This window comes from Somniosus microcephalus, chromosome 18 (assembly GCF_052327205.1).
Source record: "Somniosus microcephalus isolate GS21.2 chromosome 18, FLI_Smic_1.0, whole genome shotgun sequence".
Taxonomy (NCBI): domain Eukaryota; kingdom Metazoa; phylum Chordata; class Chondrichthyes; order Squaliformes; family Somniosidae; genus Somniosus; species Somniosus microcephalus.
In genome coordinates, this window is record NC_141004.1 from 57773218 (window position 1) to 57790342 (window position 17125).

The 17125-nt window shown below is 44.0% G+C and overlaps 1 protein-coding gene across 1 annotated transcript in view; it reads left to right on the plus strand.

The window, feature by feature from the left end:
* The window catches only part of spdef (SAM pointed domain containing ets transcription factor), a 120419-nt gene extending 103588 nt beyond the window's left edge, over nt 1-16831 (plus strand). The window contains exons 3-5 of the mRNA XM_086011516.1: nt 3313-3360; nt 6790-6930; nt 8419-16831. Of these exons, the coding sequence (XP_085867642.1) occupies nt 3313-3360; nt 6790-6930; nt 8419-8597 (368 nt within the window). The 3' untranslated portion in view covers nt 8598-16831. The remainder of the gene's footprint in view (nt 1-3312; nt 3361-6789; nt 6931-8418) is intronic.
* Nucleotides 16832-17125: the final 294 nt, after the last annotated feature.

A 17125-nucleotide genomic window follows, 5' to 3' on the forward strand; every position in this document is an offset into this window, starting at 1 on the left:
TGTTGGCCAAAGCACCTCCACTGCTCTTCTTTAAACAGTGCCACGGGCTCCTCTGCATCCACAGGGCCTCGGTTTAACATCTCACCTGAAAGATAGCACTTGTGACACTGCTGCACTCCTTCAGTATAAGGCTGGATTATGTGCCCAACTCTCCAGAGCAAGGCTTGATTCTAACTCAGAGGTGAGAGTGTTACCAATGAACGAACAAGACCCAGTCTGCCGGTTCCACTATTTCAGGTGGCTGCTAAATATCCCATGGCAGTATCTGAAGAAGAACAGGGAGTTTTCCTGTCATCCTGACCAACGTTCCTCAATAAACTAACATCACCAACAAAAAACACAGACTAATCGGCCATCCATGACATTGCCGTTTATGGGATGTTGCTGGAGTGTGACTGGCTGCTGCACTACAACAGTCACTGCACATCAACAAGTAAATCAGGAGGGAAGCGCTCGGAGATCTTTTGACTATGTGATAAGGCGCTATGTGAACACAAGTCCTCTTATTTTTATATAGACAAACTACAGCAGAAACCAAAATAGAATTTTTTACAGACAGACAAAAATTACAGAATCATCTCTGGAAGGAAGCTAAGAAACAGAATTACAGTTAGGGTTTGTTATCAGAGGGAGGTTTATATTCCTCATCAGTGACAAATTACAAGATCTGTGTTATATTAGAACTTTATACTGAGGAGTATTATAGAACAGGGTTGATGCGGTTTACCAGCGAGGCTGGTTTTTGGTCTCTGTTTTATATTTGGGTATTAGAATAAGGACTGTGCTATGGAGAGGGGGCTTTATATGAAAGAGTTATAAGGAAGGTGTGCTCTATCAGTGAAGGAGTTATAAGGACACGGGGGATGAAAATCCATAGCTGTTCTAGTGTCTGCCTGCTGTAACTTCAGTGGGAGTCTGCTGGAAAGGCCAGTAATTAGGTCGGGACCCAGATCTGCCGGGTCCCATGTACTGGCAATGCAATCCAGTTTCCAGATGGCCTTGGTAGGTGCGGAGCCTTTGCCTGCCCCAGACAAGGGCTTTATCCCAAGGACAGGGATCTCCCTACCTCAGGATCTCCTGTGATCTCGGCCCTCAGTCGGATCTGGTGTATCTCTGGCAGGAACATGATTTGGTGAAAGCAGGCATATTGGTGCCCTCTGTGGCAGAAGGAGGGCCCAAATGGGGGTTCCGGCCTGGGTCGTGGTCCGATCCACGAAGATCTAAAAGGTGCAAATTTTTAGATATAGAATTGTCTACCTCCGTAGAAAAGGGGCCAAGGGGGCTCGAAATTCATCTGTCTGGAATAGGGGGGCACAGCACCCCTTTCCCCAGGACCTGGTCTCCTCTATGGCAGTATGGGGCGCGCCCAGAGACCCGGCCCTCGCGGTGTTGGCACCCAGCAGTGCCATTTAAAGTAAGAGACCTCCCCTAACCTTGGCAGGGCGAGAGGCAGAAGTCCGAGGTGGGCGCATCCCAGCAATTGCATCATGATGCACCCCCTCCCTGGGGATCTATGGGCCGTGTAATCTGTCCGTGAGGGAGTTAGAAAGAAGGTGTGTTCCGACAGTGAGGGATTGTTGAATCAGTTCTACAGTTTTCAGTTTGATCAATAATTTCATCAGAACTAAACTGCGTATTTGAAAGTGATTTCATCAGCTTTTTCTGCATTAATCACTTACCTGGAATGTAAAACTAGAGCTCGTGCCAAGGATTAACTCAACATTTATTGGCCACATAACAGTCTCTGCATTTCAGAGTACTTCATTGGATGTGAAGCACTTAGTTTCTGAGAGGCTATATAAACGGAAGTCTATCTTTCTTTTCACGTGGATGCCCTGATCTCTCTGGTTCTCTTTTAGTTTCCTCTGTGCCAGGTGCTATTCTGCAGATGGCCTCTAGGAGGTGTGCAAGGGTGAGCACGGTGCTGTTGCATCTCTCCTGGCTCACGTCTGGGAAGACCTAGCTGTTACTTTTCATAAAAACAGAAAATGCTGGAGATACTCAGCAGGTCAGGCAGCATCTGTGAAGAGAGAAACAGAGTTAACGTTTCAGGTCGATGACCTTTCGTCAGAACTGGAAAAAAGCAGGAAATGGAACAGATTTTTAAGCAAGTGTAGGGGCTGGGAAATGGGGGAGGGGGTGAAAGACTATCTCTTAATGTCTCTTAACCTCTCCTGCCTTCCATCCTATCACAGACCTTCCCTTTTGTTCTTTCATCCCCTCCCCTCTTTCCCAGCTCCTACACTTGCTTAAAAATCTGTTCCATTTCCTGCTTTTTTCCAGTTCTGATGAAAGGTCATCGACCTGAAACGTTAACTCTGTTTCTCTCTTCACAGATGCTGCCCTGACCTGCTGAGTATCTCCAGCATTTTCTGTTTATATTTCAGATTTCCAGCCTCTGCAGTATTTTCTTTTTGTGTTACTTTTCATCATTGCTCCTAGGCTGCTAGAATGAGACCAGGGAATGCTCCAAGTGTAGAACCACAGACATGACCTTACACAACGTCCCTGTGGTCCCTCAGCAGCTTTATCACATCAACACACCATCCACCACTAATACCCCTGAGGTTAGGTGTTGAGTGCAGTTCATGGGAAAAGTATTTTTGATATGGTTCCGTGCTGAGCTGCCAAGGTGATGCTGGGTATCAGGACGTTCAATTATGAGAAACGGTTAAAGAAGTTGGGCTGGTTTTCTTAAGAAAACAGGAAACTTTAAGGTGATCTAATTGAAGTTTTCACGATTATAGAAGAGATTGACAAAGCTGATTGCGCATTTTAATTAAGGTTTCAAATACAGTGGGCGGGGAAAGGGGGAACAGCATAAAAATTAGGAGCAATATTAAGTGTCAGTTGTGGCTCAAATTAGTAGTACCCTTGCCTTGGAGCCAGAAGGTAGTGGGTTCAAGTCCCACTCCAGAGGGAGTGCTGCACTGTCGGAGGTGCCGTCTTTTGGATGTGACGTTAAACCGAGGCCTCATTTGCACTCATGACATTATTCGAAGAAGAGCAGGGGAGTTCTCCCCGGTGTCCTGGCCAACCTTTATCCCTCAACTAACATCACTGAAACAGATTATCTGGTCATTTATCTCATTGCTGTTTGTGGGAGTTTGCTGTGCGCAAATTGACTGCTGCGTTTCCCACATTACAACAGTGAGTACACTTCAAAAGTACCTCATTGGCTGTGAAGCGCTGTGGGACGTCCTGAAGTCGTGAAACACACTTATATTAATGGAAATTCTTTCCATCTTTCTTTTGAAGGGGAGAAGAGATTTCGAGTCGTGAATATTAAAACAGTGTTTTCCTTTTTTTCAGCCGCCTGGATGAAAGACAAGTCTTCCCCTGGAGGTAGCAGATATAATGGTAACACACTGCTCGCAACTGCAGAACATTCCATCTGTATGTAACCTCTCTATATTATTAGAAGTTGACGGGTTAAATCCACTCGTACCTGTGCTGATGTACTTGCAGGGAGACCATGGTTAGCGCTGGAGCCACCAAAGTAACTGCTTTGGGAAACAATCTGGCTACCAAAACCAGCAATCACTGTCTGATCAGTTCTGATCCAGTTTGCACTGCAGATGATCCCCATCTTTTGCAGGGACCCTGTGCCTTGCAACAACAACAAAAATGCAGACGCTGCTGTGGAAAGGGGACGGTGCAATCAATGCAGGAAGTGTTATAGTGAGGAGCTTTTTTTTAATAAGTTTTCCATCTCAGTGAGCGAATTAGAAGTGAAAAGATTTGCCCTGTGGGGACATTCCGTACCTTAGGAAAAGAGCTGAATTGCAACATTCCCCACACAATAACTATCAAATGTAGGAAGTCACACAACACCAGGTTATAGTCCAACAGCTTTATTTGAAATCACAAGCTTTCGGAGCGCTGCTCCTTCATCAGGTGAAGTGGAGAGAAGCATACAGGCACAGCATATATAGTCAGAGAAAACTGCCAGATGATTACAGGTAATCTTTCTAACTGCCCTTTATCACACCTCAGCAGAGAGATAATCACAGCAATCAAAGGTGTGAATGGTGTCCAAACAGGTCAGTCAGGAAAACATTACATAACTATCAAGGAAGGCCTGTGTGTATGACAGGCATTGAGTAGAGTAGAGCTTCCCTTTAGAAAATGAGATCTTGGCTTGAAGCAGAAGTACTCAGTACAGTTGGGTTTGCCTCAGGCATCTGAGGCAGACTGAAACCTTCAGCCTACAGAAGTGATTGTATCGAAAGAGTTTGTGGCCTCCCTGCAATTTACGTCAAGGTTTCACATTCTGCGCTGCAGTAAAATGCCACTTTTCAAGAATGCAGTGTGCAATGTATTTATATACAGTCCTAGCGCTAGGTGGGACATGGGCTTTTGTACATATTAGTGGTGTAGTATTGTGTATGCCAATCTGCTTTATATAGGTATCAGAAAAACCCAACAACAAACTCAAAATAATAAAAAATAACAACAGAAAATGCTGGAAAAACTCAGCAGGCCAGGCAACATCCATGGAGAGAGAAATAGAGTCAACATTTCAGGTCGAAACCCTTCGTCAAGACTTCCAGCATCCGCAGTATTTTGCTATCAAACTCAAAATAATTATTGAAAATCATATAGTCCCCTGATGCCTCTTGGACCTGGACCTGTACGTAGCCTGGACTAGATGGGGTGGTGTCCCCTTGCTGGGGTCTGTGAAAGGTCCTTGGTAATAACGAAGGGAGGTCCATGTCCCAGAGGAGGCAAAAACCCAGGAACAGCGTTCCACGGAATGTGAAACTGATCCTGACAGAAGAATAAATTAGGTAGGGATTGGAAATGGCTGTTTAATTATTCCTTATTATTTTGCAGTTTCTCTCGGTACTTGCTAAATCTTCCTGTGGCACACATCATATGTTGATGGAGTGGGTGATCTGTGCCAAGGCCTTTGACAGTGCCGTTCTTGAGCTAGTCACTGGCGGGTGCACAAAAATGGCATCTCTTGATAGGCTGGCCCTCCACTCATCCCTCCTTATCATGACATCCCAAGCCTTTACTTGCTGCCTTCCTTTAATCGCAGGGCCAGCATCAGGATCTCAACACCTCCATGGCAATGGGCCTTTGAGCACCAATATGTACATCACTGTGCTGCTCCCTGCCCAAGGTCCATTGAGTGGAGTTGTTTCATGTGTACTTACCGTGCCACAGGTCAGTGGACCTCGTCCATGTTGTGCCCTCTCCTCCAGTAATCTAATCAAGAGCAGCACTCATAGCGCCCATGTAGGTGGGTCCAATGATTCCGTTGCTCCTAGCACACCTTGGAAGGACAAAGAGGTGGGATAATACAGATTAAGAAAGAACGACTAAGATTATTGCTTGCCATAAGCAAGCACTCGAAATATCAAACTGTTACAAAGAGCTAGAATTAACCTGTACATCCATGTCTTTTTCCTGTCTGCTTTCATTGATTTTGAAGGGAAGATATATTTATTTAAATAGTGAATGTTCATGGTGCTAATGGGGTACCTGGGTGGGAGGAGTGCTGCTACTGACAGCAGTTCCAGTGTCAATGGCAATGCTGCCCAATAAATGAGGCAGTGCTGTCCCTGGAAGCGCCAAGGCCCACATCCCTCAGCACCTCCACGCCCCCAGAGAGAGGCGGACATTTGTTCTGCAGTGAGGAAAGTGGAGTGCGCAACTTTCCAGTACAAACCAACAATACACTTTTTCCATTGCTAGACTGTGGGGACCGCCCCCCCCCCCCCCCACCCCACAAGGAGAGTTTGACAGATGGCGAAAAAAAAGTCACAAAGTATGACTGTCCTTAAACCTTTCCACTTTGCTACCTCTCTCCCCTGCTTCGAAAGTTTCCCTCAAGACCTTGTCTTCAATCACCTCCCCTAACTCTTTTCTCACTATCGCTCAGCGTTTGCCTTTGTCTCTATGAAGTATTTTGGGATGGTAAAGGCGCTATGTAAACGTAAGTCGATGTTGACGCTGTCCGCTGTGGGGAAATGGAAGCCTGCCTACAACACAAAGAGGGGCCTATTCCACAGCACCAGCCAACTCGTACCATATTATAGGACTGGTTCAAGAATCAGTTCTCCAAAATGAAGAGACAATCTGTCAGGGCACTGAATCGACACAAGAAGATACGGTCAGTAACAGAATGCTCAGCTCCCATACAGTTGGACTCAGTAACTCCACTCAGGAACCTCCCCATACTAGGTCATCAACCCATATCATCAAAACAAAAAAATCCACCCAGAAAACAAAGAGCTGTAATTCAATAGCACCTGTACGAGTTTGATATGTAAGTGGGTACTGGTGGTAAGACTCCCTCCGCTATCCTACTGAAATAATTTTTAAACGTAGACTGTGTATTTGAGTTGGGAAAAATCCTTCTATTTAATACCATTTCTTTATCTTAATTTTATTCATGCAAGTACAGCCTTGAAAATAGATAGATGTTACAACACAGAAACAGCCCATTCAGCCCAACCAGTCTGTGCCTGTATTTACTTTCCATGTGAGCAAATGGTCCTAATCACACTTACCCACAGTTCCTGTATCCCTTCATCTCCTTTCTCTTCCATCCACCTCTCCAATCTAATCTTCAATGTTGACATCGTTTCTGCCTCAACTATTAATCCTGGAAGTGAATTCCACAGCCTCACAGCTCTCTGTGTGAAGACGTTTCTCCTACCCTCTGTGCTAAATCTCTTAATCTTGTATCGATGGCCTCTTTGTAAGGTTAAGCACTGTCCAGTGGTTGAACAGTGACTGAGGAAATGTGAGGTGACAGACTGTGGTTCCTCTCACCAGGCAGTGACGAAGGATGGATGGACACAGAGGCAGACTCCTCCAGCTCCGGGCAACCAATTCACCTTTGGCAATTTCTGAAGGAACTCTTGCTGAAGCCGCACAACTATGGTCGATTCATCCGCTGGCTGAACAAAGAGAAAGGTCAGTGGCATTTGTGCTCTTAGTCTCGTTGCTATGGGCGTAGCACTCCTTGATATTTATCTGCGTAAATGTAGGGTTCCAGAACGATTGGGTGCAAGGCAGCATTTTATTAATGGAGCAGTCAATTTGCGCACAAGCAACAATGAGATAATGACCGGGTAATCTGTTTTTAAGTGATGTTGGTTGAGGAATAAATATTGCCAGGGAGAACTCCTCTGCTCTTCTTCGAAATAGTGCCATGGGATCTTTTACATCCACCTGAGAGGGAAGAAGGGGCCTCGGTTTAACATCTCATCCAAAAGCTGACAGCTCTGACAGTGCAGCACTCCCTCAGTACTGCGCTGGAGTGTCAGCCTAGATTTTGAACTCAAGTCTCTGGAGTGCGTCATGAACCCACAAACATCTGACTCAGAGGCGAGAGTGCTACCACTGACCAAAGCTGACATCTCCACACATGCACTTTCCAGCAGGGGTCACTAGATAAAAATTTGGACAAGGAATCCAGGCTGAAATTTTACTCCCTCCCATGACCGGGAGCACTAGGGTTGCCAACTCTAGGATGTATTCCTGGAGGATGACGTCCTGCATCCCGCTGCTCTGCCCCCTTGATCCCGCCATTGGTTGCCCAACATGTCCATCCTCACAGCGCATCTCCTTCCCCAGCCAATTGGAAAGTGAACAGACTCTTCATGATTTACTTGGATGATTCTTGACTATCAAACAGCTTTTTTCCCCCAACTTCAATATTTTTATAACTAATAAATGAATGTGTTCAAAGAAAATGAAAAAAAAACCACATTTGTTTAATGTCCCTGTGATTTTTCTTCTGGGTTGCTCGCAGCAGTTTCCTGGAGACTGAGCTTCAAATGCTGAAGACTCCAGGACAATGCTGGAGGGTTGTCTACCCGAGGGAGCACTGAGGTTGATTACACTGTCCCACTTGCTGCCCAACTGAGATCAATCAGAGCTAGATTTGAACTTTGATGCTGGAACTAAAGGAAAGTACTTTAACCCACCAAGGTCCTTCAGTGTATTAAGTACTTGCAGCATCTGTGGAGAGAGAAACAGAGTTAACGTTTCAGGTCGATGACCCTTCGTCAGAACTGGTAAAAGCTGGAGGAAAGAACAAAAAGGAAGGTCTGTGATAGGGTGGAAGGCAGGAGAGAATAAGAGACATTAAGAGGAATCTCTCCCGCCTTCCATCCTACCACAGACCTTCCCTTTTGTTCCTTCCTCCCCTCCCCCCTTTCCCTGCCCCTACACTTGCTTAAAAACCTGTTCCATCTCCAGCTTTTCCCAGTTCTGACGAAGGGTCATCGACCTGAAACATTAATTCTGTTTCTCTCTCCACAGATGCTGAATATTTCCAGCATTTTGTGTTTGTATTTCAGATTTCCGGCATCCACATTATTTTGCTTTAGTATTAAGTACTTGCATTAGTCGGAACCACTAACAAGCAGGAACTTTCTTCATCTTATTCTCGACCAGGTATATTTAAGATTGAAGACTCTGCACAGGTTGCCAGGTTATGGGGAATCCGAAAGAACCGACCGGCAATGAACTATGACAAGCTAAGCCGTTCCATCCGGCAATATTATAAAAAGGGGATCATCCGGAAGCCTGACGTTTCGCAGCGTTTGGTGTACCAGTTCGTACACCCTGTATGAGGGGAGGAACAGGAGCTTCAGAGACCTAACGGTGTTCGCATCCTAGAACAGGTGACTTGAAGGAAATGTCTGAACATTGAAGGCCCGAAGCCTGCCTGAAGTTTCAGGATGTATTTTGTATACAAACTGCCTGCCTGTATTTGTATTTCACAAACCCTCTCAGATTGGTTTTCAATTTATTCCGGTAGTAGAAACATATTTTTCTCTGGTCGCCGCTGGGGTTGGGCTCACTATTTGTGAAATTTGGTCGCCCATCAAAGCCCTGAAGTCATGTGATCACAACCTTATTCACTTTCTCTGCTCTACCTAAGCACTGTTCTGTGATTTGAAAGACAGTAACCCAATGAACATTTCAGTAGCCCAACTAGTGTTTCAGTAGCCGGGAGCTGCACCATGACTATGAATTTTGGCCATGGTTTTAGTTCTGCCTTTACCGCTGGTATTGCATCATTTTAAACATAATCTCAATCAAGAAGATTTTGTGCCATTTTATTGGGCTACCAGCAGGGTGAGCACTGGGGCTCCAGCAGATGGTGTGTGACCTGGGCAGTGGAGACCGTCAGGGTAACAAATAGATAGATTTCTATCCTCACACAAAGCCTTTAAAAATTTACAGCCAACAAAATATTTCACTAATACAGGCACAGGGACCTCCTGAACTAAAATGTCTATGATTCTACATCAATGCAATGAAAGTAGCTTATTATATTTAACTTATATTACACCCTTTTCTCCCTCTATCTTTGTCTCTATTGATGGGAGAGAGCAGCAATGTGTGTTGCAGATTCTTAGTGGCTCGACCTGAATATGCGCCCATGGTTTAAACCACTCAAAATATTTTACCTGCTGTGTTTGAAGCAACAATATTTTATCCAACTTCAGCCTGAAAGTGGCTCTCGGGGATTTCCAAACTGTGTTCTAAATCTGGGAGGGATCTGGTTAGCTCATGAAACATAGAGACATAGAAACATAGAAGATAGGAGCAGGAGTAGGCCATTCGGCCCCTTGAGCCTGCTCCGCCATTCAATGCGATCATGGCTGATCATCCAAGTTCAGTACCCGGTCCCTGCTTTCTCCCCATACCCCTTGATCCCTTTAGCCTTAAGAAATATATCCAACTCCTTCTTGAATATATTTAATGAATTGGCCTCTACTGCCTTCTGTGGTAGAGAATTCCACAGGTTCACCACTCTCTGGGTGAAGAAATTCCTCCTCATTTCTGTCCTAAAAGGCCTACCCCTTATCCTTAGACTGTGACCCCTGGTTCTGGATTCCCCGACCATTGGGAACATCCTCCCTGCATCTAGTCTGTCCAGTCCTGCCAGAATTTTATAAGTTTCAATGAGATCCCCTCTCATTCTTCTAAACTCCAGCGAGTACAAGCCTAATCGACCCAATCTTCGCTGAACTCCTTCCATGGCAAGAATATCCTTCCTCAGATAAGGCGACCAAAACTGCACACAATACTCAAGATGTGGTCTCACCAAGGCCCTGTACAACTGCAGCAAGACATCCTTGTTCCTGTACTCAAACCCTCTCGCAATGAAGGCCAATATACCATTTGCCTTCTTAACCGCCTGCTGCACCTGCATGCTTACCTTCAGCGACTGGTGCACAAGGACGCCCAGGTCTCATTGCACTTCCCCTTCTCCCAATCTATTGCCATTCAGATAATAATCTGCCTTCCTGTTTTTGACACCAAAGTGGATAACCTCACATGTATCCACGTTATATTGCATCTGCCATGCTTCTGCCCAATCACCCAACCTGTCCAAATCATCCTGTAGTTTCTCGGCATCCTCCTCACAGCACACACGCCCACCCAGCTTTGTGTCGTCTGCAAATTTGGAGATATTACATCTAGTTCCCTTGTCTAGATCATTAATATATATTGTGAATAGCTGGGGTCCAAGGACCAATCCCTACGGTACCCCACTAGTCACTGCCTGCCACTCGGAAAAAGACCCGTTTATTCCAACTCTTTGCTTTCTATCTGCTAACCAGTTCTCTATCCAAGTCAATACCTTGCCCCCAATCCCATGTGCCTTAACTTTACACGCTAATCTCTTAAGAGTAAGATCCTCAGCTCTGACACATTCCTTCTTGTCCTTTACTAATATATAGCGTTACATGGAGTCCACAGTACAGGAACAGGCCATTCGGCCCAACTTGCCTATGTCGGTGTTTCTGCCCCACACGAGCCTCCTCCCACCCCTCTTCATCTAACCCTATCAGCAGATCCTTCTATTCCTTTCTCCCTCATGTGCTTATCTAGCTTTCCTTTAAATGCATCTCTGCTATTTGCCTCACCTACCCATTGTGGGTGTTCCACAGTCTTACCACTCTTTGGGTGAAGAAGTTTCTCCTGAATTCCCGATTGGATTTATTAGTGACTATCTTATATTCACAACATCTACTTTTGGACTCCCCACAAGTGGAAACATTTTTTCTACATCTAGCCCATCAAACCGTTTCATAATCTTAAAGACCTCTATCAGGTCAGCCTTCTCTTTTATAGAGAAAAGAGCCCCAGTCTGTTCAGCCGTTGTTGATCAATATATCCTCTCAGTTCTGGTGTCATCCTTGTGAATCTTTTTTGCACCTTCTCCAGTGCCTCTATATCCTTTTATAATACGGAGACCAGAACTGTGCACAGTGTGGTCTAACCAAGTTTCTATACAAGTTTAACACAACTTCTCTGCTTTTCAATTCTATCCCACTAGAAATGCACCCCAATCAATGTTCCCTCTAATTTTTTGGGGGCTGCGCGGCCCCTTTACCGGGCTGTGCGGACCATTTAAAATTCCACAGATGCTGGTGAGCCGGGTATGCGGGAGCTCCAGAGCACTATGCGCCTGCACAGCTTAAAGGGAACACGGACCCCAATGCTCGGTTTGCTGTTTTTATGGCCTTATTAACCTGTGTCGCTACTCTTAGTGATTTGTGTATCTGTACCCCCAGATCCCTCTGCTCCTCTACCCCATTTAAACTCTTATTTACCAAGCAGTATGTAGCCTCCTTATTCACCCTACCAAAGTGTATCACCTCACACTGACCTATACTGAAATTCATTTGCCAATTACATGCCCATTCTGCAAGTTTATTAATGTCGTCTTGTAATTTGTTGCATTCTTCCTCAGTATAAACTATACCCCCCAATTTGGTGCAACTGCAAATTTTGAAATTGTACTTTCAATTCCTGAGTCCAAATTCTTAATGTAAGTTGTGAACAACAGTGGTCTCAGCACTGATCCCTGTGGAACACCACTACCCCACCTTTTGCCAGTCTGAGTGGCTACCGTTAACCCCATCTCTCTGTTTTCTGTATAGTAGCCAGCTTACTATCTATTCTGCTTCTTGTCCACATACTCTGACCTTAGTCATGAGTCTAGTATGTGGTAACTTATCGAAGGCCTTTTGAAAAACCATATATATTACATTTACTACATTACCCACGTCTACTCTTTCTGTTACTTCTTCAAAGCATTCAATCAGGTTGGTCAAACATGACCTCCCCTTTTGAAATCTGTGCTGACTACTCTTTATTATATTTTTGGTTTCTAGATGTTTTCTATTACATCGTTCAGTAAAGATTGCATTATCTTTCCTACCACCGACGTTAATCTAACTTGTCTATAGTTCCCTGGATTTATTCTGCCTATCACTGCTGATCTTTGTGCATGTGAAATTCGAGACACTGACTGTCAGACTCTCCTGTTCGGCAGTCGTCAGGCAGTTCTTGGCCAGCTGCCAGAGGTTGTCATGTTCTGAGATAGAGTGGCCTTCCTTACCCCTGCAATGGGAGAAAAAAAAACTCCGGCTAGACCCATCCTATCTGGACGATTACCTACTGTCAGCTAGTCACAAAGCAACATGGTGGCTATGCAGTCATCTGTGATCTAGGTTTTCCCATCTTCTCTACTGGAGGGAGAGGTGGAAGTAAGAAAATTGAAAAAGAATGTATACCCGATGAAAAATAATACTGTGAGCAGGCAAATTATATAAAAGTATAAAACGATTCAAAATGGTCGATAGCCTAAATTAAGATGGCTGACCTGGAGCATCATTTACAAAGCTTGGCTGCATACGTCCATCCTGGATTAAATGCCTGTCAGGAGAATCTCTACAATACAAAAGTACCCCTCCATTGGAAGGCTTTTCCTGCAGTGGCGCATCATGTGAAAACCTGAATAGATTGTACCTCCACATTGATAGAGGCCGGGTTTGTGCCTCCAACCCTCCATGTGCTGCGTTCCTAATCACAGCCACACAGCAGTGCGGAAGTGACCTACAGGTGCTGGGTTCTTCACCGCAGGCAGTGAGGGGAGCATCAGAGAACAGTCACTCTGAGACCAATCTCAGACACTGCTAGTTCTCAGTTTGACAACAGCATTGGTGCTGTCCTGGGAGCAGGCTGTCCGTGAAACCTGCTGGCTGGGGATGGCCGTAACATGAGGGAGGGGGGTTGGCAAGAAAGCGGTTCTGCAGACGGAGTGTTTGATGCTGAATGGAAATCCTTCAATCCTACGTAAAGTGGTAGATTTGAACAGATAGAGTAGAACTCTATTTATCCAACTTGAGACATGATAGGAGGCATTTGTCAGATGCAACACATTTATTCCTAAATTCCTTTTGTGGCGCAGTGCTGGCTTTTGAAGGCTTGATGTAGGACAGGGGCACATACATTAACATGAGGTACTCAACTTATCATGTTATTGATGGTATTGTATATTATTATAAAGCAGGCATGACATTGGTCTGAACCCACCAGTGTCTGAAGTTGATGTCAGTGATACTGTTCACAACACTCGCCCCTCCACCCCATCTCCATCGACTAACGCTGAGAGGGTGAGAAGGCAGCGATACCGTTTATAAAATATTCACTGTGAGCATTTCTACTGACTAACAATAGGACCATGAGAATCGAGGGGAATTGTTCCACATTTGCATGCATGCACACGTTCCCATTGTTTACAGTAGGAGATCAAAGTATTTAGAGCAAGCTGCCCCCACAACTGACTCACCAACAAATCAGATCCTTGGACTGAAAAACAAAATTAAAAAAAAATCAAATAAAGACGCACCAGAATAACCTGGGACTATATTATAAACCCATTACTGATTGAGATGGAGCTTCATGGCCTTAAGAACATTGTGGGCTGACCTCTCGCTGTGGTCCCTGAGCGCACGAGCTGCCTTCAACCAAAGGTTAGTCATCAATTGACCTTCACCAGTCCTTTCGGCACTTCCCCTGACTACTTTTAATCCTTATATTGGCTGAATAGTTCACTTTCCTCTGCGTTTGTACATCTCACTTTAAAACAGGGACCAAGACTACTTTTGGGTGTATCAGTTAATTGAGCAGGGCCTTAATAATCTTATGTTGACCAATACCTACATTAATCTTTGAGCCTAATGGAGTTTATGGGGTTAATAAATTGAGAGTGGGTTCTGTTTGAATTTAACTTGATGTAAAAGAAAGATGTGCATTTATATAGCGCCTTTCCTGACCACCGGACGTCTCAAAGCGCTATACAGACAATGAAGTACTTTTTTTTTTGAAGTGTAGTCACTGTTGTAATGTAGGAGTAAAGAGCAGCATTCGGATTTTACCAAACTGTCCCTAACACTGGTCAAGTGTACCACAACATTACACCACCCTGGGTTAATGGGAGAAAACGATTAAAGGAGAATCTGAAAGTGGCACGCTGTCTGTAATGATAGTGAAATAGAATTTGTCTATTACTATCATAGACTTAGAGGTCGTTGCACTTTAACAATATCGGTTCATTGCTGCTGAAAATGTTGATCAAAGGGATCTACAACTGGATACTGTCATCTTAAATTGTATAAACATGGTTTCCAGGTGCCAATGAGCTGAGTGAAGTTACTGTTCACACTGCCTAAATGCTGCAAAAACCTGGGTTCATTCTTGTTTAAAGAGACACTCACTATTCCTCTCCTTGTCCTTTTCTCCACTTCAGACAGATATGGACACTGCAAGCTACACACTGCTTTTATTTGCATGGTTGTAACCGAATATAATGTTCGTGGCATTTTAGGTAAATTCAGCCCAAGGTGACTTCCAATTGCATTGCTGAATTGTATTGGGGGGGAAAGAAAATCACATTTCAGTGTTAAAAATTGAAATGTTTACAGAAATTCGAAGGGAAACTTTCAAATACTTGCACAATTAATGTCTGGTGAAAATGAAATGGAATTTTATGGGATTTTAATTGCACCTAATCTGTGCTTGATATTGCCACCGGGTGCAAAGAGTATGTGCAAGAGACCCCCAAATCCTCTCACCTTATCTAGAATTAAAGAGTATTGCCCCGCCCCCAACCCTGTAACAAATAATTTTTCAGTTTTTGCCTGAATGAAGGTGCGCTGTCTCTTTAAGAATGGTAATCTGGCCCAAAATGCCAAGCCTCGTTTCGGGATTTTTTTTTTAACCAATGTTGGCTGCACTGATCGTGGTGAACCGTCTTTGTTCTTGAAAAGAGATGCATTAACCTGTAAGAATTTAACTCTTTCGCTCCTTCTTTCAACTTGTTCCGTACAAGGAATGTGGACTGCTGTCGGCCAATTGCTGCCTCTCTGTTTACTGTACGTTGTGTTTGTTTACATGTCACAGCTGGTCCATGGCACTTTTTGAACTGAATCCGTACCACTAGTGCCTGGGTGGAACAGTGTGCATATTCTCAAAAGGAAACCATTTCTGAAAAAAAGGCCTTAAAAATCTTTAGTCACCGGTGACCCTTTTATTGGGATGAATCTGCATGGAGAAGAGGTCTGTGTAAGCAGTGAACCTCACCAACAGAAGCATCATATTACCTGTGTGGCCTCATCTCCAGCCTTGTAGTGCGTCAGTCTCGGTCCAGCCCAGTGGTGGGAGATGGGGGAGCTTAGATACAACTCCAGATGTTAACTGGAGACTTGCTGGCAGTGTTGATGTGGCCCAAGCGCTGATCTCATAAATGATTAAATGTTAACAATGCACCAAATTTAGTCTAGACAGTTCATTATTTCCCCGTCTGCTGCCGTAGTTGACCAGCAGTAGTACTCCTAATTATTCACGCCTACAACTTGCAACAGTGCTTAGAGGCTGGCACTGCAGGTCAACGGGAGGAGTAGGTCAGTCAACATTGAGAACACTTTTAAAAGTTTTCATTGCGTAACAAATATAGATGCCACGTTCAATCCACCTGAAACATTACTGATGGATTTTTTAGCAGATTTCTAAACATATGGAATACATAACAAAGGGTGCTAGCTTACACTAAATTAAATCTTTTCACCTGAAGGGTAATAGCTTTGTGGAATAATTTACCAGGGAAGGCCATTGAAGTTGACAAGTATAAATAGGATCAAAGGGAAATTAAACATATTTCTAGAGAGGTAAAGGGTTACTAAATTAATTCTAGACGGCAGAAAAGTTGATCTGTGAAAAGGAATATTGTGTTGGACTTAATGACCTTTTCCTAAAAGATTTTCACCTGGAATTTCCGTGGAGGTTTACCAGATCTCCCGCTGCAACGTTGGTGGAAGATTGGCGTAAACCCTGGAAAATGGCTGTTTCTGTAGTTGCTGCAGAGTTTCTGCCAAAATTAGGGGAGGGGATCGGAAGAACTCTGCCAAAATTCAACCCCGTTATGGTCATTTTTTAAATAACCCTTATAATTCCCTTTCCGATCCCGTACCTCCCTCTTTCAGGCAGAAAAGGGAGATAGTGAGAGTTCTGAAAGGTTCCAATGCAGCTCCACATCCTTCTAAAAGGGCCACTGTCAATGACTGATCACTTGAATTTGATGAAGCACTCCCTCTCATGGCCTCTACTGGTCAAGCAAGCAGGCGCCACTTCCACACAGAGCATTTGTGTGCAAACATTAGGTGCTGAAGAGAATGTCAGCCCAAAAATCCCGACACTGAAAAAAAAATTCTATTTAATAGTTTAACACTCGAAATCTGGTAAAGATTCCACATAATAAAACTAAAGGTACAGTGAGGTTAACTCGCTGCAAAATGGATACTTGTGAATAGGCGACTAGAACTGGGGTCTAAGTCACTGAATGGGGAATGGTGTCAATTTTTAAATAAAGCGGGGTTTGATGAATTTTAGATTTTTAACACTTGCTTTCAACATGTCAGGTTTTTGTTGTTTGATACTAGAGTTGTAAAATTGAAATTGCAAAACTGTGAAATATAATAATTAAAACTACATGTTGAAATTCCCAACTGGGTTTGTTTTTAATTTCAACAGCCTAGAAATTCGTTATAGCCAAGAAATGAGCAGTGTTTAGACTAAAAATGGTTAAGTAGCGCCAGATGAAAATCGTCTAGACTGCATGCAAAATTTGTCCTCACTTCTCAATAAAATGATTGCAGTCATGATTCTCATCTAAAAACCCAAGCTCATTGGCATTACACTGAAAAGATGGACCAATATCGGGGGCAGTCTAAACACAAGTAATGATTGCCACCGGCTTTCTTTACTACTTAAAGAGGAGGTTCATTGATGCTGCAGC